Source organism: Phasianus colchicus, chromosome 15 (assembly GCF_987193195.1).
Source record: "Phasianus colchicus chromosome 15, bPhaCol1.hap1.1, whole genome shotgun sequence".
Classification (NCBI taxonomy): domain Eukaryota; kingdom Metazoa; phylum Chordata; class Aves; order Galliformes; family Phasianidae; genus Phasianus; species Phasianus colchicus.
Genome location: NC_143450.1, coordinates 15,006,112 through 15,030,397, shown reverse-complemented (window position 1 = coordinate 15,030,397; position 24,286 = coordinate 15,006,112). Strand labels below are relative to the sequence as shown.

Sequence of the window (24,286 nt, the reverse complement as noted above, 5' to 3'; positions counted from 1 at the left end):
AATCCTGCTCAAGTAATTGAGAGGATGAAATGGCAAAAGGAACTGCTTTGAACTCAGCCCACCGGCACGCTGCCATCCACGCTGCTGCTCCTGCACAGCCCAGCTCCAGGGCTGAGCACAGACACGGAGGGAGCACTGTGATGGGACGTCATGCTGTGGCTGTTCTCAGGGTTGGGAAGCAGCAGAGGAAACTTTAGGATAGAACCCATGTAGACTTTGCTTTTTTTCAGGGTTACTCAATTCCAGGAGAAAAAAAAAATCACCATTGTGGACATTATAGCAGTATTAGCAACTTTCTGCTGGCTCTATGAGCACCACACTGCAGCTTGAGAATGGCACGTCAGCTGGGGTAGGGCAGGCTATCATAGAATCACCAAGGTTGGAAAAGTCCCACAAGATCACCCAGTCCAACCACCTGCCTGTGACCAACAGTTCTCACACTCAACTTATTTACTTTGGAACTGGTGTTAACATGAGAATGAAGCAAAAGCAAAACTGGAAAACACCAAAAAAACCGACACACACAACCAACAAGTAGAAATCTCAGCAGCACATTGGGAATATTAGGAGACAGAACATCAGGAAGAGCAGATCTGCATACAAAGTCAAAAGTAGATACATAGGCCAAGTGTTCTAAGAGGTCAAAGGAGTCAGATGAAGCGTGCATGTGAAGAACAGGCTTCTCATGTAGCTCCAGTGCAACAGTTAAACCTTCGTGTATAGGTAAAAAAATACTTTGGATGAGCTAAATAAACAAGTATTGCAACTATTAATTGAAATCCAACCCCTGGCTAATGCGAATTAGTGCTGGATTATAATGTTACATCATGATAAGCAGCTTGGAAATATTTCAAACAGATTCGGAAAGTTGTTCCCCATTAGATTATAAATATTATTAACAGATAAAAAGCCGTAAAAGAGCCCATCACTTCAAAGGGGATCTTCAGGCCGACTGCTAGCGGAGGAGCTGGAGGTACACAGCTTGCTAAGCTGAATTTCAAAGCAGGAAGCAAATTGAGGCATCTAGAATTATGATCGATGCCTTAAAATCATTAACTTAAGGAATTACCTCGTTCACTTTATTTTTGTGAAGGATAAAACATCAGGCAGATATAATAAGGGATAAGAGACTCTAAGCTTTTGGATTTAAGTATGAAGGGCCTTGAAGACATGCATGAAACTAGCATGATGACACGATCTGCTCCTGGAGAGGTGCTGGGACCACTGGGGAAACAGAGCTCTCCTGGGGCCAGGGCAGCTCCAGCTCCCACAGCCCAGCTCTTCCCATACCCATCTCAGATGCATCTTCATTAGCAGCCTCTAAGACAGCCACTAACGACAGACCCACCCGAGGTCAGGCCAGCAGCTACGCAAGCATGGTTAAAAAAGCAAGAACAAAAAGCCCTTCCTGAGTGAACAAATTGCAGAGATAATGAAATAGGGCAGACAAGGCATCCCAAGGGAAAAAAAAAGATGAAATTAAACTTGCCATCAGCTGATCAGCGTGAAGTTTTCTTTTCAGCTAAAACCATCAAAAGAGATTTGATTGCAGAACACCACTTCTTGGACAACTGGGCTTCATTAACAGCTTCAGCACTGCTTTCCTGCCTGCTCCAGCACTCAGCCTCAGCACCACACTCATACAGATGCAGGAGGAAGGGCTGCAGCCAACCCACCCTGCTGGGACTTCTTTGGCCTGGGAAAGAGCAATCAAACGGTTCTGCATTTAGGCTGCGTTGTCCTGCCACTAATTACAGACATTTCCAAGAAGTGCTACACAGGAAACTCTGCACACCTCACCCTCTTGTAAGTACAATCCTTTTTTTTCCCCCAAATTCCTCATGTCCTCCCTATAGGCAGCTTGTCTCAACTGCTACAAATCTCTCATATAACACACATAACAGGTAGTGACACATTTACAGCACTTTTCATCTTTACAACTCTGTGTGCTGGTCAGTTTCTATTACACTTGCCAGACAAAGTGCCTCCCTCATTGTCCACCAGGAAAGATTTTTTCCCAAGCAAGCTTTTAGCCCAGTGAGATGTAACTGCACGATGAAGACATACACACATGTTCCCATGTTACAACAACAGATAGAAAAATTCAGATCTAAGCACAGTACATTTCCACCTCCATTCCCAAACCTCTCTTCTTTTTCACAGTGCCTGAGGACACAGTGCCACCCGGTCCCAATGCTCTCCCTTAGGGGCTCACACCAAGCTCCAAAGGATGACAGAACCAACTGAGCTGCTGCAGGTTTGGCCTCTGGGGGCACAGAAAGTAAATTTCTGGTTTGTAGCACTTGCTTATTCCTAAAGTTATTAAGTGCTCCGATAGAGTATTTATAGCTGGGCTGCCTGCCTTCCTTTCCCCCAAGCAAAACTGCCACTATTTTAATGCTATAATAAGAAGCTGATTTAGTAGTGTGCAACTTCAAAGAGAAACTTGCTTCTTCTGCTCAGTAAAATATTAATGGGAAATAACACGTTGCACAGAAGCCCAGGACTCAGCTCTTCTGGGGCCAGGAAGCAGCACACCCCACAGCCCATGTCTTTGGATGCTGCAAGGCTGCCGAGGAAGGCTGCAGCAGAAAGCTCTCCCACTTGTTTCACAAACCATGCTCAGTGCTACATTACCTGCACCATGCTTCCTCTACAACCCAAGGAAGGTCATGCTGGCAGAACCAGCTGGAGCATTATGGCATGCTCTGCTCATCTGCACCAAAACCAGAAGCCCCAAGAGGAGTGCAGCACTTTGTGAAGACCATAAGGGACAAGTGCTGTCCATTTCCACTTCTTTTAAGTTCTTCCACCAACAAATCAAGCACTCCAGGCAAGACTGAGACCCAAAGAGGTACCTCAACTCTTTGATCTTCCAACAGGCAGCAAAGCAACTGCAAGAAAATCCTACTGCCTGAATACTGCAATGAGTTTCCCTTGCCTGCATCATTCAATGCAGTTTCAAATCATTCAATCAGTTTCATTTTTGACAAATTTTTGCTCTGGTTTTTGGAGAGGCAGCCATAGACAGCCTTTGGGCTTTGCAGGCACATACAGCCAAAACATGGGTTATGTAGCAGTGGTGGTCACCACTGGTTATGGGGATCTTTTCAAATCTTCCACAACACAGCTGGCATTACAGCAGTCACAGACCCCAAATACCCAGGACCTCAGTTATTTGTCAGACACTCAGAAACACCTGAAATCTAAAGGGTACTATGGGAAAAATAGATTTCACACCATCAGGGACACCCTGCAGGTTTAATATTATTCCTGGTTAACCTCAAGCATCACGGGGCCTTAAGTCATTGCTCACTGTGGGAACATTGACTTTCAGCGTCTGTGAGAGCCCCAAAATCCCCATTGGCCTGGGGGAATCCAACTGTCCTCTTTGGGAACCAGGCACCAGCACTCAGAGGAAGAATCATTAGTGCTTACTGACGTACAATGCACACACTACATTAGTCACAATCCTCTAAATAAACACGTTTCTCATCCATGCTACATTAATCTCCATCCTATAAACAAACAGAACAGAGTCGTAGTTTGTGCAGCTCTCCCTGCAGAAGGAGAACCACCATGCCAAAGAACACCATGGCACCATCTTGTGTCTTGAGACCTACCCTTCCAAGACAAGCAGCATCAAGCATCACCAAATATTCACACACACAGCATCACCTCTGCTCACACCTCACGTGAAGGAACTCAATATGCTTAAAAGACACAAAAGGCACTTTTTGTCATTGCTTAATGGGAAGGTGGCAGCTGCTCAGGTGCAAGCAGGTTTGGGGTGGGGAAGACACTGCTCCCAGATAAAATGACAAAGAAGTGAAAGGAGGCCAAGCGGTCATCTGAAGTGAGATTTGAAGCAAGCGTCAGTGGATATTAATGCCTATGTATGAGCCGTAAAATTGGTTTGTAACAATCCACTTTAGCCATCAATCAGGTAAGAAATGCCTGCAAAGGGAAAGAAAAAAAAAAACAGCAGCATTAAGATGATGGAAAGCTACAGGAAAAAAATATAGCGAGATCAAGCCCTTTTAACATCAAGCAGGCGCACCTGGAAACTTGGAGACAATTAGACACAATGAAAGAGAAAGGAAGGAAAAAGGATTAGTGCTTAATCTGAGGCAGTTTCATTAGCTGAGCATTACTCTGTAGTATAGCACTGGATTAGACCCCGGGCACTGCGGCCTTCACAACAAACAATGTTTGCAGTGTAGCACGTGATGAACCTCAGCGCATCCCAACCCCACACGTGCTGTGTCCCCACAGCCCCCATCCCAGCAGCACACCCAGGAACATGGGTCAGAGCACAGGGAGCACCGAGCACCACTCGGATGATTGGGAATATGATGCATTGGCCATTTTAATTAACTTCCCCACTGAGGGTTGACTGTTTATATTCAGTGCAATAAAACATGCCCAGCATTTTTAATTTCTCAGGCCTTGCAGACAATGAGACAGAATTAGAACCAGTTACCAAGGCTGTCCTCTCAGAGCAGGGCTGTGTGCTGCCATTCCCCAAGCAGCACCAGGAGCACAGCAAAGCAGAGGGAGCAGGAATGGCACCCATGGCACAGGATCCCTTCAGTACATGGAATATGCAGGCAAACTCCTAACATCCCCATTCATGTGGTTGTAGTGACTTTTTTTTTTTTTACTGAATCTTTCCCTAGTGAAAGCACTCCAGCAATCAGAAGTAAGGCTGACTATTAATAACAGTGACTCTATTTCTCCTTTTTCTTCTCAGGAGGTTGCAATCAAGGGAAATTTAACTGTTCATGAGAGACAACGTCTGCATCATGTACCTTACACACCCCTACCTGGAAAGCTGCCCAATGAGGCTGTTCTGGTTGGTGTATGTTTGTGTTACCTCTATACTCATCATTAATGATGCTGATGCATTATTAAAAGCCTATGTGCACATCCAGAGCATCTGCACACCTTTACGATAGGACATGCACTTCATCAAAAGTGGACACAGATGAATACACCAGTGGGGCAAGGTGCATTGACTTATTTTATTTAGCAGTAATGAAATGTAACGAGTGCGCCAGAAGGATACACTTTCCCAAGTAGATGGGTGAAGAAATTCGACTTGCTATAAAAGCCTTGTGACTGCTGAGCAGGCTGAAAAGTTCTGTGGTGCTGAGGACCCTTTTGACAAAGTGCATTCCCTTGCAAAGATATCACATAGCAGCCTCTTGTTGGCTTTTACATCCAACATAGGATTTGCCTCAAAGCCCAGTGAGTGAAATCCCCCAGATCTCCTCCTGTGTGGGGTGGGTGGGCACAGGGAGGATGGAGGATCCCACTAAAACAGTCATCCCACTGGATGTCCAGTGGAAATAGTGTTCTTACAAGTAAGTTGTATTGAAGCATCTCACACTTGCTGCTTCAAATGCTCTGAAGTCATGTACACAACCAAGGAGAGGTCGGAACCAGCCATCACCCAGAGGCAGGAACCAACCCAGGTCCTTCCTGCTTGCACTGCACAGAAATGTAGATGTGCCCTTTCCATACTTTAAACTGCAGAAATGTTTGGTTTTATAGAACATGATAAGACTTAGCTGTAAATTCACTCTGGGCTACGTCTTGAACCAGCACTGAGGTCTCCTAGAGCTGCTGAGGCTGTTCCACACCAAACTGCTGGAGCCTTAGCAGGAAAAATACTTTAGACCCTTGAATACATCCAAAGTACAATATCAAATGATACCTACAATAAAAGTGTCAGTAACTGAGTACCAGGAGCAGTCAGCAGAGCAAACCCAGCTTCCAACATGGATTGCATACCAGTACCCTACCACTAACCATAACCTTTAACACCATGTTGTCCTCCTCACCTTCACAGCACACAAAACACAGGTTTGACTTGCTTGGATGTTTTCAATACACCAACCTGCTGCTTTGCAGAGTTTGAGGCTTTTGCCTTCAGGATTTCGTAATCAAACCACTTCTCTTGGTTACTGGTGTTCATTTGTGAGAGACACAATTCATCAAAGGCAGCTATAGATGAATACTCCACTGCACATGGTGGGCTTTTTTTTTTTTTTAATTCTGACAAAACCGAACAAGCCAACTTGTGAGCTGTATGTTTATAGCCAGTCAACCAGATGGGTGCAAAAATCTGATTTGCTATAAAAAGCTTATAGCTGCTGAAAACCTTAAGGATTTACTGGAAGGACTCAGCTGTAACAAATCATGCCAGGGTTCTAAAAAGACTGATCCAGCTTTGTCCAACTGTTGTCTCAGCCTTTGCTTTCCTACAGCTGTGCCAAGGCCATACCTAACACACCTCCCAGGGCAAACAAGTGCCTAACGAGTGGATTCACAATCAGCACAGAGCATCTATTAACCAGCACCAGGCAGCACTCAGCCCTCTGCACAGCAATGTCTCCCAGCAAGGCTCCAGCTCCACTGCCCCCAAAGCAGGAGAGGTTTCTGCCAGAAGATCCCGGTGGCTTGCAGGGACTGGTTTGCTTTCTAATTATTGCTAGCATGCTCTGCAAAGCACAATTCCAAGTAATCTTTTCTCTAGGCTGTAACATTACCCCTCCATCATGCATAAGCAGAGCATGCAGCACACAAGTCTTTTAGCCTCCATTTGCAGAAAAAAAATAAAACCTATCCCCAGCCCTCTGCATCTGAAACAAGATTTACAGAGATTCAGAAGCTGCTGTGCAAAAGCTGCCCTGGGCTGCTCGTCCAGCTGAACCAGGAGCTCAGCAAGGCCCACAGGCCTTGGAAAATGCTGCGCTTCTCCATCTGTACCCTCCTGCTTTGGGCATTGCAGAATATATCTCAACAGTGCGAAATTGTTATTAACTTCAGAATTTGTGTTTTCTTCAGAGGTAATTTACATATTTTGGGCTCTTCCTGGCTCTGGTGGAAGTCTGCCTCACAAAAAGGTCAAGGCTCCCCAGCCACTCAGGTTGGAGGGCAGATGCTCTGATAGGAATTAAGCAGTGAAAACAAGGCATACCCACAAAGAAACAGCAACATAATAAACTATGCACAATCATAGTGGAATTTAACAGTGCAGTCTGACAGCTTTCCTTAAAGCACTCCAGGAGCAGCTGCCCCATCCCCACTCCATGCTCCAGGGGGAGCTCAGCCCCTTTGCCCATCACTTCCACACCTGTCCCCAGATCCTCCTAAGGCCAGGAGGAGGGACCCTCACCAAAAACATATCCTGCTGCTTTAAAATCCAGGCGTGATGATTGCAATCTATAAATCAGGTTGACGGTGCTGGTTTTGTGTTGGGTTTTATTTTTTTCCTACACCTGTGGGACTGCTTCAAGCATAATGAAGTTTTGGGATTGCAAAAAACAGCAGCATCTGTTGCCTGTTCTGTGCATGCTGGCTGTCTGAGGGGACTGCTCCAGGCTCACTACAGCTTTTGTTCTCATACACAGAGAAAAGTTTGCAGAGGAGGGCTGCTGGCCAAGGGATGCTCTGGTTGTCTGGAACTTGCAGAAGGAGGAGGAGGAAAGGAAGGTATTGAACAGAGAGCTTCAGCCTACAGCTGAATTTAATTTGATGAGTCTGTTTGACTTGAGGGGAAAACTCCCAACAACTGTTACTGCCAACAGACCCATTATAAGATAAATTTGGCTTAAAGTAATCACCAACATATGCCTATCTCTCACTTTAAAGCCAGTTCCAGGAATTCAAGACTGATCAAGCCCATGCTGAACAGCAAGGAAACATTCTCATTTGATGGAAAAGCTTTCTTTGCCATCCGCCAACAGAGAATGGCAGCACAGCTCCCGCAAATCCATGCACAGGCAGAGCAGGACCCATTCATTCTCACTCCCTAAACAAGGCAGTTTCACTACCAAAAGCTCTGGGAAACTACCTACCATGAGAAAGCACCTAATGAACCCCTACAGCCTAAACCAGCCCTGGCAGAGCTTTGTGGTGACCCAGCTCCATTCACCACCTGTGCTATGCTCACATGTGGCTGCTCCTGGTAAGAAGGCTCACACTGCAGAGCCATGGGCTGGGAGCCTTTACAAGACTGCAGCTTCTTTTCATGGCTAGCAGAGATAACTAGCTGCAAACCTCAATTTCTGTCCATTTGGGTTCTATACCCTCTCCCCAAGCATCCAAGTCTCCTTTTCCCTCATTTTTCATACGTGACCAGAAAATGTGAGGTGAGCTTGATAATAGGCTTGATAATACTTTAAGTTCAGAAATACCTCCAAGAAACCCTCCTGCTGCACTGGAAGCACCAACTCACTTCCCCAGTGCGGGAGGAGATCCACTTGCAGCCCCCCTGCAAATCCTGCACAGAGGAACAAACCCATGGTGTTATGGGGCACTAAGTAGCATTGATTCTAACCCAGGGGACCACATTCAGCCAGCTCGAACCTGAATACATTTTTAAGAATGCATTATGTATGAGGGTATAGCTGTACAAGTAGAGTTGAGGAGAAAAAGCCAAATTACTTTCTGCTCCACACCACGCTCAATCCAAATATAGGAACATTATGAAGTTAATACAAACAATATATTTCATGGTACAGCGGATGGGCAGTGGCAATATAGGCTCTATGCTGTCAGATAAGAGGCACATCTTGAGGCCATTCATCCCCAGCTGCTTATCCAGCAAGGACATACAGCTGCACACGGGGTCAGGAGCACAAGCATCACCCTCTGCCTTTGCCAGAGCCACTGGTAGACTTGCACTAAAACCAGAGTTGCTGTGCTGTGGGACAAGGTTTGTGCAACTGCTGTCCAAGAAGCAGAGCAGTCTGCTGCAAAAAAAAAGAAAAGCAAAAGCTTCCCCCAAATTGCACATAAACAGGTATTGCATTGCCATGAATGCAAATGCACGGAGCTGCTGGAGGCAGTGCTGTCATACACCAGGCTCTGGAGTCCTGCGGGCTTTCTGTCAGAGACACCAAAGCTTTGATGCCAAAAGAACCAAGCTTGCAATTATATCATTTGTCTTTTTATTTCCTTATCGCCTTTTCTAAAAAAAATGTGCTTAAAATAAATTGATAAGAAAGGGCCTCAAACCAAGGGCAAAAACCCATCAAATGAGCACAAATAGGGAAAATTATACAGACACACTCTACATCCACATGATTAAGAAGTTCAAATGGACTATGAAAGGAAAGTAGAACTGAAGGCAAAACAACAGGACTACTTCCACACTGAAGACAGGTAACACAAACTGCGAGCTGCCACACGTTTCTGAGATCAGAAGAGAAAAGCAACCTCCTGGAGTACTTAAAAATGAAAAGAAATGTTCCTGCTTGCTGGAAAGAGGGGAACAGGCACCAGAAGTGAACATCTTCTCTCAAACAAGTTCCTGCACACTGATACCCAGAACACAGAGTCTGAGTGTTGGCACAGGTAATGATGGTGAGCCGGGCTCAGGAGCCCTCCAGCTCCAACACTGATTGACTTCAGCAGGTTTCCATGTGGGAAGTACCTGCAAGATCAAGCACATGGCCACTGCTATAACATTACTGGCAGAGGAACTTCGTGCAACTGACCCCACAGCTGCAGGAGGAACAGAGGAGTGCACACACTGTGGCACTGCTGAAGGAGGCTCAGCGTGGCTTTATGCACTGCTCAGTTTGCTGGTGAGGTTAGGTGGGATTGCTGGGGTATTCACTGTCTTATACTTCTATCCACACATAGCAAAGACATCAAAGCCCACTGTTTCTTCTAAGAAGAAAACAAAGCATCAATTCCAAATCCTATGAAACACAGGATACAGTTGGAAAAAAAAAAATCCCTCGGCAGCTCCAAGTTGTAAAACACAGCAAAGGAGAACCTCTGGCAAGCACTTGATATATCTCAGAACAACTTGCCATCGTCTCATGATGCTGTGAGCTGTGTTCACCAGCATGACATTTTGATAACCTGTGCTTTTCAAGCCAAACCAGCAAAAAAGGCAGAGAAATCATTAAGAGAACCAAGAACCAAGGTTTTTCCCTACATTTCATACAGAAGTTTGGCCACATTGCGATATTACACAGATCCTCTTCATCTTCTTGGGGAATATCCCCTACATATGGGGCACCAAACTGGATTTTATGATTTTTAAACACCTCCTCCCAACCCAGAAATTCACACCTCTGACACCTCTAAGGGAGAAGATCAAGGAGTACCAACATACTCTGCCATCACTGGAAGTAGTAAATACAGAAGGGTCTGAGTTGCATGATGTGGGCAGGCCAGTGATGATGGACAGATCTGTGTGGCACCACGAGTATTTGAGTGGCTTTTGCACTTCAAATAAACTTCGTAAGGCCACACAGAGATCAAAGGAAGCCCTGAAAAAGAGTGAAAATAGATTTTTATGCACACGTGAAGCACAGAGCATCGAAATGAGGACTTGCATCCAACAAACTGCAGCAAAGACCTCAGGCAACACATCAGAAGAGTGTTAGACAAGGGCAAATTGTTGTTAGCTCCCAGTTAACAACAAATAGCCTTCATGAGACCTACAGGCAAAGTGAAACCCACTCAGATCTCACGTGCCCATACACCAGAAAAGCATTTGCAAGCAAAACTGTGCTCACATCACCAGCATCACCATCAGCAGCTGCACTGGCTCATCTGATGAGCAGCAATTCCATTTGACACATCAGAAATAAGCTCTTTGATAACATAATTCCGTACCAGACATTCATGTGACAAACGCTCGTTTCATACTCGTCTGCTATTAATTTGGAAGCACTGTTTTTATTTTAAACCCACTCTGGTCCATGGGCTGAGCTCCTTTTGTAGCTTTGCCTTCCTTCCCTGCATAATCAATGCCATCTCGTGGCAGAAATACTCCATTTGCTGATGGCTCTGCAAAGAAGAATAATCCCTGAGCATCTCACAGCACTGTGCACCTCCACCCACCCTCACTGCTCACCCAGAAGTGTGAAATCAGCTCAACTGGGAGCTTTTAGAAACAGGAACCACATGCAGATTTCTCCTTCATTCAGAGCCAGGGTACCAAACCCACAGTGCACACCTTCTCAGCTACTCCCAGCACCAACATCTTTTCTGCTACATGATAAAATTTATTCCCTACTGCTGAATGTCTCTCTTGTGAACTCGCTGCTTCCAGGCATCCCCATTCCTGCTTTCCTTTTGGCTCCTTCCAGAGAAATCCAACACACAGCACACACAGCTCTATGGTGTCCTTTCTGTCACCTGGCAATGTTCCGTGTGCCCCCAGGTGTTCTATCTGTATTTTTCCAGCTTTGCTCTCAGTATTCTGGCCTCACCCCATTGACACAAAGCATGAGTTACATGCAGATAAAATGGCCTCATTTCCACATCACTTCTTAATGCAGCTCTCAGATACGGGTTGAGAACAGGAGGGCATCGCAGTGCTTCTCACCAGTGAGCTGGAGTTGAGACACCACCAGCAGATCCTTCTTGGCTTCACTAAAACCACCTCAGACAACAACTGGGAGCCCATCCTGACCACTGCAGCACTAAAAGGGAGGATACAGCCCACCAAGATTTTGCATTGATGAGACCCTCTCTCTCCAACAGCCTCCAGCAAGTTTTGTTTCTGGCTTTTTCTGAGCCAATACAACTAAAAATCCACCTGCTTTGTTAAACAGATTCCTCCCTCCCCCTATATTTTCCTCTCTAACTTAATTTGCTGTCACTTTATTAAGGATTGAATTTTGGTTTATATAAAAGTAAACAATGTTATCACACAAATCTTAATCTTATAATTGCAGCCTCACTTGAATTACTTGATGATTAGCCTCTAGGCATAACATTCATCTCATTCGGTTATACCTTCATTATCATCAGATTCATTAATTTCATCCTCTGTGTGCAAAGCATCCCACGGTTAAAGACAACATTCAGCAATACCCAGAGCCCTGGCAAGGTTTCCCAGTCCCTGCTGAAGCAATGCTGCAACACAAGGACCGAGGAGTTCATTTTTCCTTTAGATCCTCAGTGAGTGAAAGAAAGAAACCCCGTTGGAAGGAGGCTGAGAGATGGCCCAGCCATAGCAGTGAGGGGTGGAAATGAGCCACCGAGGTTATGAGCTGGAGAGAAACTTTGATCAACAAAGTCGACGCCTACAGACACAGCAAAGCCATCAAACCACGCCTGGTGTAGCCCCTCCAAGACACACACACTGGTTGAGCTGTCATCCATTAGAGCTACAGTAGAGGAAAATGGGTGTGCTGTGATACTCGTCTTTAAAACACATTTCAACACCTGATTGCAGAGTGAGGTTCTGACAGCATTGGCCCAACTTCCCATGGCAAGGTGACACCTTCTGGACACAAAGCATCCCTCCAGGGATTGTAAGGAATAGGCATGTAGGAATTAAGCTGATAGAGGCTTTCACACAGCTCCTGTGTGATCATAGCACCAAACAAGCTCACATCACTACAGGGCACGCATGGCTACTAAGAAGCACACACTCACAACGTGGAGAAACATCTGGATGTGATGCAGCTCGAGGTTCAGTGACCAGTGCAGAGAAGGTATCAACAGTATTGCTGCATGAATAAACTTGAAATTATAAGCAGTCTTTCAGCTTTTTCCTGAACCAGCCTTTCTGGCAGCATCAATGTAGAACTGATGCAGTGCCTGCTGCAGGTGAGAAGCAGTGCAGCCAACCTGCACACACCTAAACCATAGCAACATCCCCCTGACATACAGGATTTAATAGCTGGAAAGGAAGGAATTAAGTAAATACACATGCAAATATGTGGACCAATTTAATATGGGCCTTCGGGCTCAAGTACTAACATTTGTAGAGCTTACATCCTGCACATCTCGTGTGTACTTTTAGGCTACAGACAGCTTCATTCAATAACACAAACATGACCTGCATTAGAAGAGCACGGAAGAGTTTTTCTGCTTTGTCTTCCAGGGCTGGAGCACGGACACAGGAAAGTAAAACTTAAAATGCATTTAATGAAAAAAGTTTACAATCCCTATTTTAAGCTTAAAGTACTTCCTTAGGGAAGACATGACTCAAATAACATTTCTCTGTGATATGCAGAAGATGGATTCCCTCAACACAGGGAGAATTCAGCAGCTCAGTTCCTCTCTACCCCTTCAGAAAGCCAACCTCACACATCTGCAGGGCTGCAGACAAGCCCTTCGCAGTTCCTCTTGGAGATCTCACAGCTGGTTGGGGCCCACATTAAACTAAGCTGGAGAGGAGCAAGCAGTGAGACATACCCAAGTCCCCAGCACCACCCCATACAGACACGCATCCTCCAGCAAATCTGTCTTAGAAGAGTGTTGGGTATTGATTTCACCTCTTATTATGTGATCAAACCTAGACAGTTCCTCATTAAAAGCAACAGGTCAGCCAAAGAATAGAGGTGTTTTCCAGGTAAGTAAAACTAGAGCAATCTGTCCCCAGTATATTTAAATGGCAATTATAAAACGAGTTATCTGCAAAAAAGGTACACATTCCAGAACCAAAGACATCCTCCTTCGCAGCCACGTGACGAACTGACAGTGCATGCATGTCTCATCTCACATATCTTTTCAGAAAACTAATTAAAAACATGACACGGCATCAAGCTTTTGTGTAAGTCTAAATCTCATCTCCATAAACTAATAGAAGGTTTTCCAGCTCATCAGCACGCAGCGACAGCACAAGCAATCAGTCCCTTCCTGGGCGACGTCTGCTCCTGTGCTATGGCAGAGGTAAAGATGCTAATAACCCCCGCAGCCTTCTTCCTTCAGTTTGTATTTCAGAATTTAAAGAAGGAAAAAAAAAAATAGATCAAACCAAATGAGGGGCTCTAAGTTCAGCCAGGAGTAATTATTTGCCACACAACCACCTGTACACATTCTACAAAAACATTCTTTGACCTCCAGGAATTTCTGAGTGTTACTTAAGCTGAGCAGCTTCTAGGTAATGTCATTATGTTGCTATTAGATATAAATCCCAGCACCCAGCAGCTGCAGAGCACCTGCTTCACTCTGCCTGAAATGGGACTTCCAAGCCCCTCACTTTGTCCATAAGACAGAATCCTGCAGTGCAAATTTTGAGACAGACATCCCAAGCACTGCACATCTTATTGCTAAGTGACTTCCAGGCAGTGCTGTGGGGTCAGCTTCAGTTTCTACAGGAAAGCTCAAGAAGGTCCTGCAGCAAAAAGCCCACACTCAAAACCAAGAGACAAAACCACGAGGACCACGTCAGTTAAACAGAGCTCTGTGGGGCAGCAAAGAGCTGGAAAAGACAATCCATTTCCCTGGCCTAGCAGGCAGCCCTTGTGCTTGGTGCCAGTCCCATTACCATCAGTTCCTGTGCCTCGTGACCACTTCCCACCATCACATCTCAGAGCCCTTTGGGATAGCAGGACCAGCAGCAGCTCTCCTCTTTGGGTGGCTGGGGAGAGGGATGGAGATGTGAAAAATGTGAGACCACCATCAACCCCACATGGTGCAGCAGCTCCTGCCAGCCTTGCTGGGAGGGGAGAAGGCATGTGGCAATTGTTACAGATTTGGGCAATCCCAGAGCAATACAAGGCTCTGTGGTTTTTAGCACATCAAACCTTACGCACATACTGAGCCCCATCGTTTAGTGAATCTGTAGCAGCTGTGGGTACTGCAGTCACCCCAGAGAGAGCTCAGCAACATCAATGGGACTCACAGCACTTGTATTAAGACCTCTGAAATTTTTGGATATCTAATATTAGGGATTCAAACCATGAGATGGAGTAAACCACACCCTGTGAGTTCACAGTAGTATTAGCTTAATTAAGGCTGCAATCCCCACCTTGCTCAGGGAATGCCCCTTAGAAATCCCTGCTTTTCTGCTGCAAGGTATTTGTAATGCACAACACCAAATGAGGGACTCAGGCACATACACACAAGATGGAAAACAGCTGAGGAATGATTTCTATCACAACATCTGATCCCAATCTATATGCAAAACAAAGTTCGAGCGCCCGCACCGTGCAGCTGCACTGCATAAGGAGCAAAATACATCTGTGTGTTTTCACAAACCGAGAAAGCACTATTTCGAGGAGGACCCGCACAGTGCGAGCGCTGTTCGCTTGGCGGACTCATTCATTTGGCTGTGCTGACCCCCAGAGCCCGGCACCAGGCACGACATCTCTCCTTCTGTACGATGGAACCGCTGCATCCTCAGAACCTGCCCCCAAAGCGTGCGTTTATTCAGCTGCGCCCTGCGCGCATCGGAGGCCGCAGAATTAACTAAATCAGAGGGATATGGGGGTGCACGGGCATCGCAAACAACGGCACGCACGCAACTGGCTGGGAAGCTGCCCTGTGTTATCCAGCATCTCCAGCCACACACCAAGCCAAAGCCAAATCGCCGCGGGATGAAAAGCAGCTGTGGCAAAAGGGATCCCTGTTCCTGCTGTGTCGGGCAGGAGGAAGCCGCGTGCTTCGTATCATTCAATTTGGGGATTTCGTATCCCCGTATCCCTCGCGAGGAGCTGCTATGGGGCCGTGCCGCTCCGCAGCGCACAACCCGAGGGGCCCCACCTGCACCTCACACACAGCTTCGCCCTTCAGACCCCTCAGCGTTCACAGTACGGCTGCACGCGGACCACGCGGTTGCGGGCCTGGGGCGGGCAGCTGCCCGTGCGTTGCCTCCGTGCCGGCAGCGTTCTTTGCAACTTGGAAACGACCCGAGACAAAGACGAGCATCATTACCTACTGCTTTACTTCCCCACAACGCTATCACCACCATTAACAGCTCTGTCTCACCGCTTTGTCTGCTAAGGACTCTGCTATCGCACAGCGCTGCGCCCCGCCACAAGAGCAGCCCCCTCCTCGGCTCCCCGTCCCCACCTCCCCCATTTTCTGGCCTCTTTACACCAACGCTGATCTCCTTACCGCCGTAACATTAATCACCAAGGTAGCACTAATAAGCAATCCGGCACTGAGGCAAAGTAGCAGCACCGCACAGTGAGCGCTCAGAACCAAAGAAAACGCAAAAGCCTCGCACGAAGGGATCATCGCCACGCGCAAAACGCCACACCCGTTTGCTCAGCAGCCGCACCCGCCCCGCTAACCGAGATGTAGGGCCACACAACCCAACGCCGAGAGCTACAACCCCCATATAGACCCCAAACGCGAACCACCGCGCTTACCCCTTCTTCCCCCGCAGCTCAGTGCCCGCACAACGAGGCCCAGGAGCCGCTCCGCTGTGCCTCCTTCGGCGCTCCTCTCCTGAGCTCCGCAGCGGCCGCTCGGCCCTCGTCTCGTGCTGAGGAGCTCCGCGAGGAGCAGCAACGAGCGTGAAGCGACCTCACAGAGCGAGAAAGGACAGCGAGGAGTGAGAGGCTAAGAGTGAACCCAGCCCCACAGCTGGAAACAATCGAGCACGGTTAAGTCACCCACAGGTGTTCTCATTTGGGGTAATTCCTTTCCACCTGGTTCTCTCTTGTAGTTATCTTATTAAGGTAGCTCCCTACCGCAGTGAGTGCAGTTAGAAAAGAAGTGGGAATGGTCAGCAAGCTATCGTGGCTATCGTGGCTATCGTGGCTATCGTGGCTATCGTGGCTATCGTGGCTATCGTGGCTATCGTGGCTATCGTGGCTATCGTGGCTATCGTGGCTATCGTGGCTATCGTGGCTATCGTGGCTATCGTGGCTAGGGTTAGAAGGGACCCCAAGGATCATCAAACTCCCCCTGCCATAAGTATAAAGAGAGCTCCCCAAATCCTGGCATCCTCAGCCATTAAAACCAACAAACCTCACCTCAACCTGGCAAGTCAGCTTAGCCAAAGCCTCACGCTCCCACAATGATTTAGTCGCGTTCAACTTGCTATGCTACCACAAATTAAGTGTCCCAGGCTGTTCTCCATTGATCCACAAACGAGCTGCATCTTATCAACAGCATTTTTCCACTGGTGAGCTGAGGTCTGTTATCAATTCAGGTCTGTGCAGCTTCCAGGGAGGTTTTGGTGCTGGGTTGAAGCTTTAGAATTCCAACACTATGGGGATGCAGCAGCAATGTGTTAAAGCACAAGTGATTATGCGTGGCATTAGGTATCAGTGCATTTACAACTTGAATGAGAACACACCAACCGATTGTTCATTCAGCTCTCCTCCCAGCACTATGAAATGTTCCCCAGCTGTGGACTGGAGCTGTATGAACACCGAACACCACCGTAGCTCAGTGAATGCCGTAGTTTCCATCAGAACACTCTGACTCAGAGAAAAACAAATAAGTTTTAAAAAGAAGAAAGCAAGCAGGGTGACTTGGACAGGCTGATCTTCTGTTCCTCCTTGACTTGGCAGGGAGGGGCTGCGTGCAGTGTTTCCCTGTTCATTGAGAGCTGAGCACTAATTAGGCCTGCAGCTGGTAGGATGCTCACAGTGCTGCCTCGGAGCAGACAAGGTGACTTTGCAAGCACAGGAGCCCGGCAGTGCTGGCAGCTCCACACAGCACAGCTGTGCTGTGTTCAGCATCACAAACCACAGGCAAAACGTTCTGGGAAGGCAGGGAGGGGTTTGGTGTGAAGCAAACACCAAGGAAAACAAAACCTTCCGGCTGTGCCGCCCAACCACGTGGATTCTGCTGCTCCTCCAGCAGAGAGCTGTGATTTCTGTGGGCAGGTTCAGGAAAGCCGAGCAGCGAGGAGCAGAGTGAAAGAGATGTTCATCTGCAGGGAGAAATGGGTGTGCATCATTGCACGGCGTTGGGTTGCAATGCAATAAATTGTGTTTCATCAACAGGAGTAACTTCACTGATGCTGCCTGCACAGCTCTGGCAGCTGCACAGGGCAAGCTGGCAGAAATGGCTTGAGTTTAAAAATCCTCAGCATCAAATGCAGTTTTAGGGATGTCTCTGTCCCAGCGCAGCTCTAATGTCACATATATGATTTAAACTGCATTTTAAATTATGCTTCAGTGTTCATCCAGTGAGACACATCACCATGGGTGACATCGCATCGCAGAAGGAGGAAAACAACAATATAAAGATTGAAAAATAACTGTGAAATCTCCTATGCTTCAGAGAACAGAACTTTGGGGACAGGCATTATGTGTTCCTTAAAGGGCTACTTTGGAAGTTTTCTGGCTGCAGATAGGACTTGTAATGACTGAGCAGGATGCTGAGCAGAGGCCGTGAGGGTTGCAATGAGAGAAAGAGACGTGGACTGCTTGTGATAATACAGTTTGTAAATGGGGGCCAAATCAAATGCACTCAGCTCCAGCAGCTGCGCCAATTAAATCTCACTGAATTTGCTGAACATTAGCATTATTCACTTTGGCACTTTTCTTAGAATATTCCACGTCACTAAGTGGTTAAGTGGCTCCGTGCTTGTGCTCGTGCAGCAGAACACTGCACAAAGTGATGCTGTTCATCACTGAGCACATGCAGGATGCTCTGGGAACCCCCATAAAGCTCAGGGCAGCATTTCTCTGTGTCTGCCTCCAGTTGGAGCTGGGCTGTACCCACGTCCCATGTCAGAGGGCATAAAATAGAACCAGGTCTTTCATACAACTAAAGAGGAAAAAAAGCCACAAAGCAGAGCAAGGAGTGCATTCCTCGCTGCCTAAAGCTGATGAAATCAAAGTAGATCCAGGAGTTGCATTAGTCCAGTTTTTATTCAAATAAAGTACAGGGAACAACGTGATTTTGTCATAAATACACCAGAGAAGACCATTTTCCCTGCACCATTCATCACCCTGGACAAGACAGCCATCAGGAGAACTGATTTGCAACGTCCTTCATCCTTCACATTCACATTCACACAATCTTTTAATTAAATAATGAGCTTGAACGGTGACACAACTCATTGTGATGCTGTCAGCTATGAAACCAACAGCAGCTGCTTTACACAAAGAACTTCATCTCCAAGTAAACTGCTTCACAGTCTTCTGTAATCCTTAAAGTTGTTTGGTTGTTGTTGGTTTGGTTGTCTTTTTTTTTTGTTTGTTTGTTTTCTTTAATACATAAAATACACAAATTCTCAACGTTTTTTTATCATCACTGTAAAGGAAAATAACTTATAAAACCAGAAAGACAAAGGCAGAAGGGAAAAAACCACTCGTCTCCAGTCTCTCATCTACCAGACTCCCAAACCCTGTGGTCTGAGCATCAGGCTGTAGGTGTGTGCATGGGATGTATGGGCACAAGGCAAAGCCAGGGGGGAACTGCTCCGATGCTACGGTTTATGAGCGATGAATCCCACGGGTTAAAACAAGCTGCAGCTATCTGCCGAAGCACCACCTTAGCTGGATGAATCAGGCATCACACATCACTGGATAGCAAGGATTGTGGTCTCCAAATGCTGCAAACGAGAGAACAGTATTAAGCTTTCGTGGTGTTGTCATGCAAATGCCGCCGAGTAAATTTATGGTAATTACAGTGCAGTACACATCTGTACCAAAAAAAAATATTTGGATAAACTGAATGAACCGAAAATTGGTTTTAATCACCCCCAATTTATCTATTAGGCACAAATGGAAAAGATGGACTTGATTCAAACTTGTTTCAACAGCAGATTGTTTGAGGCAAATCCATGCTGCTTTACATATGGCGGGCTGCTTGCAGAGCCAGCAGTGTGTGAGCCTCTTCACCAGCCTGCACCCGGGGACACTGCAAGGACTGTGCAAGGTCACCTCGTGGAAACCCAGTGCCACAGTTCCACAGGGGTCAGCACACAGAGACCCTCAAAGAGCTGAGAAAAGCCTTCACGTTCCCAACCCACCACTGCCAGGAGGCCGCCTGAGTTCAGTTTGTAAAGCTTTCACAAAACCTCCTGTAATAACTCCATCACTTTTGGCAGCCTGTGGCATATCACACCTCCACCCATAAGCAGCACTCACACCACGAGGCAGTCAGCTCATCCACCACGCTGACCAGAAAGCAAACTGAAAGTTAAATCAGAGCACTGAAACTGTTTTCAAATAGCTAGCAATCTAAGAGCGTGCTGGTGACTGAGGTAATGGGTTTTGTTTCAGAACATTGAGCCCAATGCTGTCCTTCCACTGTGTTAGAACCAACATAAGAGCTATCCCAAGTCTTGGTTACAACATAAAATTTCTTGTGCAGAACCCATACAAAATTCACACCTACATCACAGCCAGCAAAAACTGCACAGGAATGTAAGAATCAGATCCAGAATTTAACACAGGTGTCATCAGCGGCCATAAAAAGCAATCCAAACATTTTTTAAAATTCTTATAAAAAGATATTTACAGTAAAATTGTTAGCACTAATGCTATGCTTTCAGTCCTAGAAAAAGGCAGTCTTTAAAGGGGCTGGCTCAGGTGCTCAGAATGAATCATACAAACACAGAACAACACACCAAAGACAGACAAATTCCAAAAGCATTTCAAGGGGAGGGGATACAGCTGGTTCTTCATGTGTTACAGTTGTTCATATTGCATAGCTGGAAAACGAGGTCACTTGGCTTGCATAACACTGCAACATTTGAGAAGGAAAAGGGAATTGGTTGGGGTGGAGGAGGTGTGGCTGCAGCCAGGAGCACTGGCAATGGCCAAGCCCTAGCCCTGTCCAGCAAGCCTTAGGTCTCGGCCACCAGCATCAATAAATGCCATTTTACAATAGCAGAGAATCATCAAAAGCTGTTTGCCTTGTAAGCAAGGAAGGTTTATAAAGGAACGTAAACTGAGGAAAAAATTACCCAGCTTTCAAGATGTTCACCATTCATGACATCTAACCAAGCAAGCTTCAGACTTGCATCCCTTCAGCACTTTTTGTGTGTTAGATTTAAAAAAAAAACTCTTAATCTCTTGATAACATTTGCTTTTGCTCCAGCAATGCTACAATTGAGATCACTTTGGCAGCTACACTTGGCTATAACAAAGCTTTTTAGCTTTATGTTTCTTGTTTATTTGAGACCTAACAAGAGACAGGCATGCTCAAATACATGTCCATCCTGTTGACTGATCTCCATCCAATAAGAGATGATAACGGACTGAAAAGCTTTCCCCATCCCATTTATGCCACATTCCTACAGGCTGCATGCAAGGCACACATCTGGCAACCAGCTTTAGGGGTAAAGTCACTCCGAGCCAAGGCATCACCTTGCTTATGTCACTGTCAAGATGCATCTCAGGACTCTGATATGAAGCCAGCTTCAGCCTGGGATACATGCCACCAAGCTCAACAGCTTTTACAATAAGACCAGCCATCAAAAAGAGCAGCATGTTATGTATTATTTTGGCATGTTTCACGGCAAATTGTAGAACCCAACATGAGACTTAAAGGATATTATAGAAAGGACTTATTGTTATTATTAGCCCTCCTCCGCGGGAGGTGGAGAAGCAAGGGTAGGCACTGTGTCCCCCAGAGAGAGCAGGTGCCCATGGCACAAGGACCATGTCAACTCAAACACTGAAATGTGCTTATTTACAGAACTAATGTACACACCTGCTAAAGCTGCACAAGGTGATTTAGCCTTAGATCCCTCAGAAATCGATTTTTAGGTATTTTTCTCTTCTACTGCAGAAGTTTGCCTGGAGTGTTTTTGACAGATCTATGGAGAAAGACACCAGGAAAGAACAGCACTTTGTGCTGGAGCTCAACAGTAACACAAGCAGATACGGTCCTGCAGGCCAGCTGCCCCCAGCAGAAAGCCTCAGCTGATCCACAGGGAAAACAAGCGAGGCAGGCCCTCACAAAAGGCCACATAAATCAAAGATAGTGGGATAGGAAAGAAGCAAAAAGAAAAAAGGGGGAGGGAGGGTGAGGAAGAGAAAAAAAAGAATACATCAGGAGAATATTTGGGGAGTCTACATTCCTGCACACTGTATGGCAGAGCTCACAAGGAGGCAAACAAAGGTATTTGCAAGTCAAGCATCCTCTTAAACAGAAAGCTCTGAGAATCTGTGATGTAAGCAAGATGACTGCATCACAGCTATATCTAGCTTCGTCTGTTTTGAATAATCATATAAATTCTTTCTACTAACAGCAGAAAGCTCTCAGTACAGGGAAGATTAAAATAACATTTACAATGATAGTGATTAGGGAGATCTCTGTGCTCTGAAAGCATTAAGACACTGTATGTTCATTACCATGCTCATTACCCACTGCCTGACTGACAGAGGGTTCTCACTGTAGGTACTTTCTACAGTAATGGCACTATAAGATCTTTCTTTGGACATCTAAACGCTCTATTATGAAATGGCATTGAAATGCTGGACAGAGTTAGAACTGGGGCTTTCAGCACAGCTGGCAACACTGGGGAGATGCATGGGTAGGGAATAGCTTCTATTCAAGCAGTGTTTGTTTCACAGGAGCAACGAACCCTGTCAGAGCAGCATGTCTTTTGTGGGGCTGAGAGGTTTGGTGTGGTAGAGTTGCTGAGATATCAGCCCCAGGGAAGGCATAGGCCAGCATGTACAGGAAACAGCATTCATGGCAAGTAGAAAAATCACATGGTATTTATTTCCACCATACGACACGCATTTCAGGGACACATACAGTAGTCCAGTGGCATGTACAAACGTATGACTGAGACAGTGTCACACTCAAGCCAGAGCGCCCTGTTCCAGTCCGTTCCTCCTGACTGCTTTTCTCAGTTGGTACTCAGAAGTTTCCACTGTCAGTAGTAAGGTCTGCCCTCTGGGTACAGTGAGAAAATAGTTCAACCAACAGTGGGTACGGAGCATCAGTAGTGAAGAAATCCAGAAGTGTTCATTTTTACTCACATGCCCAAACGCAGCAGTTTTGTTTCATACAAGAAATTCAGTGCCTGCAGTTCAAGCACCGTGTTTATCCCAGGACACTTGCCATTGAGAAAAACAGTTGATTGCACCACAGATAACAAGCAACACTTCGTGTCTAGCATGGAACATGTCCCCAGAAGGACTTTCGCATTGCTATGCAATCCACCGCAGAGCAGATGATGTCTGTAACATAGCACTTGTCACATGAAGATGGTAACAGCAATGAGATGGGTCAAGTCAGAGGTCAGTCATCTTCCCAACACCACCTGGCTGGATCCACTTCACTTCTGCTCCTTGCAATGGCTTGATTGTGTGTCACAACGGTTTGTGAATCACAGCAACACCTGTTTTAAGAATGCACAGACATGCTGTTATCATAGGAGCAGCTCCTGGTTGCCCTGTAGCTAAGACCATGCTGCAAGAACTAACACCAGCAGCAAGCTAGCAGAGAGCTGCTTACTGTTTCCATGAAGGGATCCTCTACTGAAGACCAAATAAAGCATATGCAGATTTAAGATTAAAGCATCAGGAGGCACAACCCTTACATTATGAAGGACCCATGCTGTTCCAAGCTCTGTCACTTAAGTATTTCTATCTTTACCTGCATAACTCCTCCCTGTGCTCATACTGGTTGGCAGCAATGTCCACTTGTCCGTGATGGGGTTGTAGTATTCCACAGAGGCCAAGTTGCAGGAACCATCATCTCCTCCCACCACATAGAGGAGACCATTCACCGCACACACACCTCAAAGCAGAGCACAGAGTTAAACAGGCTAACTTCTCTCCCACAACACATTGCCTGCCACATTTTGATTCATTCCCTAGAAGACACCTCATCTTCCATTTTATTACTTGTTTGTAATACTGTATACTTTTATTACTAGAACAACAGCCACATTAAAAACCACAGACAAATGCAACCAAGCACCAGAGAGAGGCTTATTGTGCTTACCTGCATTTCTTCGGCACATATTCATGTCTGCTACTTGCTTCCAGGTGTTTGTTCCTGGATCGTAGACTTCCACACTCTTCCTGACCAGAGGACCATCGTGCCCTCCTGTTGCATACAGCAGCCCACTGAGAACACCAACACCTGCCAAACAGAGCCCAGCATTGCCAAACGTACACAGGAAAGGCTGCACATGCCTGGGTCTGCTATTGGATTCCACACAGGCGTCTCTCCAAGGCATTTCCAGAACATGGGCTACGTGTGCTTCAGCATCACCCAGCACTTGGTCAGCTCTCCACCTAAGCCTATAGACTGCTGCAGCTCACCCCTCTTTATCCCTGTCTGTCTGATATTTTCTGCCACAGGTTTCCCTGCATTTAGCCTGATTTTCATTTCCAGGAGTTCCATTTTTGTTTTTCCTGCTGCCTTTGTGCCTTCATCCCTTCGACACCATTTCTCTTTTCAGCAACCTATGGCTCACTCCAATTCTTCAGGCTGCCTCTGGGTCTGTTTCCCCGTTCTCCTCACCATTCCTTCCTCAAACTGTAGTAAAACAGAAACACCAATCTGAATTGCATCATGTTAAGCATGGCATTAGCCAGCAGGACAGCCCTCAGGACCTAAAAATGGTCTTGTGTTGATGATTTATAGAAAGGCACAGAGCTCTGACCCCAGAGCTGTTCGAGGCACATCCCAG

At 46.3% G+C, this 24,286-nt stretch overlaps 1 protein-coding gene and 1 long non-coding RNA gene across 8 annotated transcripts in view; both read right to left on the bottom strand.

Annotated features, from left to right (window-relative positions):
- LOC149915921 (uncharacterized) overlaps positions 1-16,263 on the bottom strand; it is a 49,620-nt gene extending 33,357 nt beyond the window's left edge. For both annotated transcript variants that reach the window (XR_016471441.1, XR_016471442.1), the window contains exon 1: positions 16,086-16,263. This is a non-coding gene — a long non-coding RNA (uncharacterized LOC149915921). The remainder of the gene's footprint in view (positions 1-16,085) is intronic.
- A 2,273-nt stretch (positions 16,264-18,536) lies between these two features.
- The window catches only part of KLHL3 (kelch like family member 3), a 115,101-nt gene continuing 109,351 nt past the window's right edge, over positions 18,537-24,286 (bottom strand). For 5 of the 6 annotated variants that reach the window (XM_031598365.2, XM_090150734.1, XM_090150733.1 and 2 more), the window contains 3 exons: positions 23,593-23,733; positions 23,242-23,385; positions 22,338-22,984 (listed from right to left, as the gene is read on the bottom strand). In XM_031598365.2, the coding sequence (XP_031454225.2) occupies positions 22,956-22,984; positions 23,242-23,385; positions 23,593-23,733 (314 nt within the window). In that variant the 3' untranslated portion in view covers positions 22,338-22,955. Of the gene's footprint in view, positions 19,235-22,337; positions 22,985-23,241; positions 23,386-23,592; positions 23,734-24,286 lie in introns of those variants that run through there. The other variant, XR_016471290.1, reaches the window with a different exon arrangement.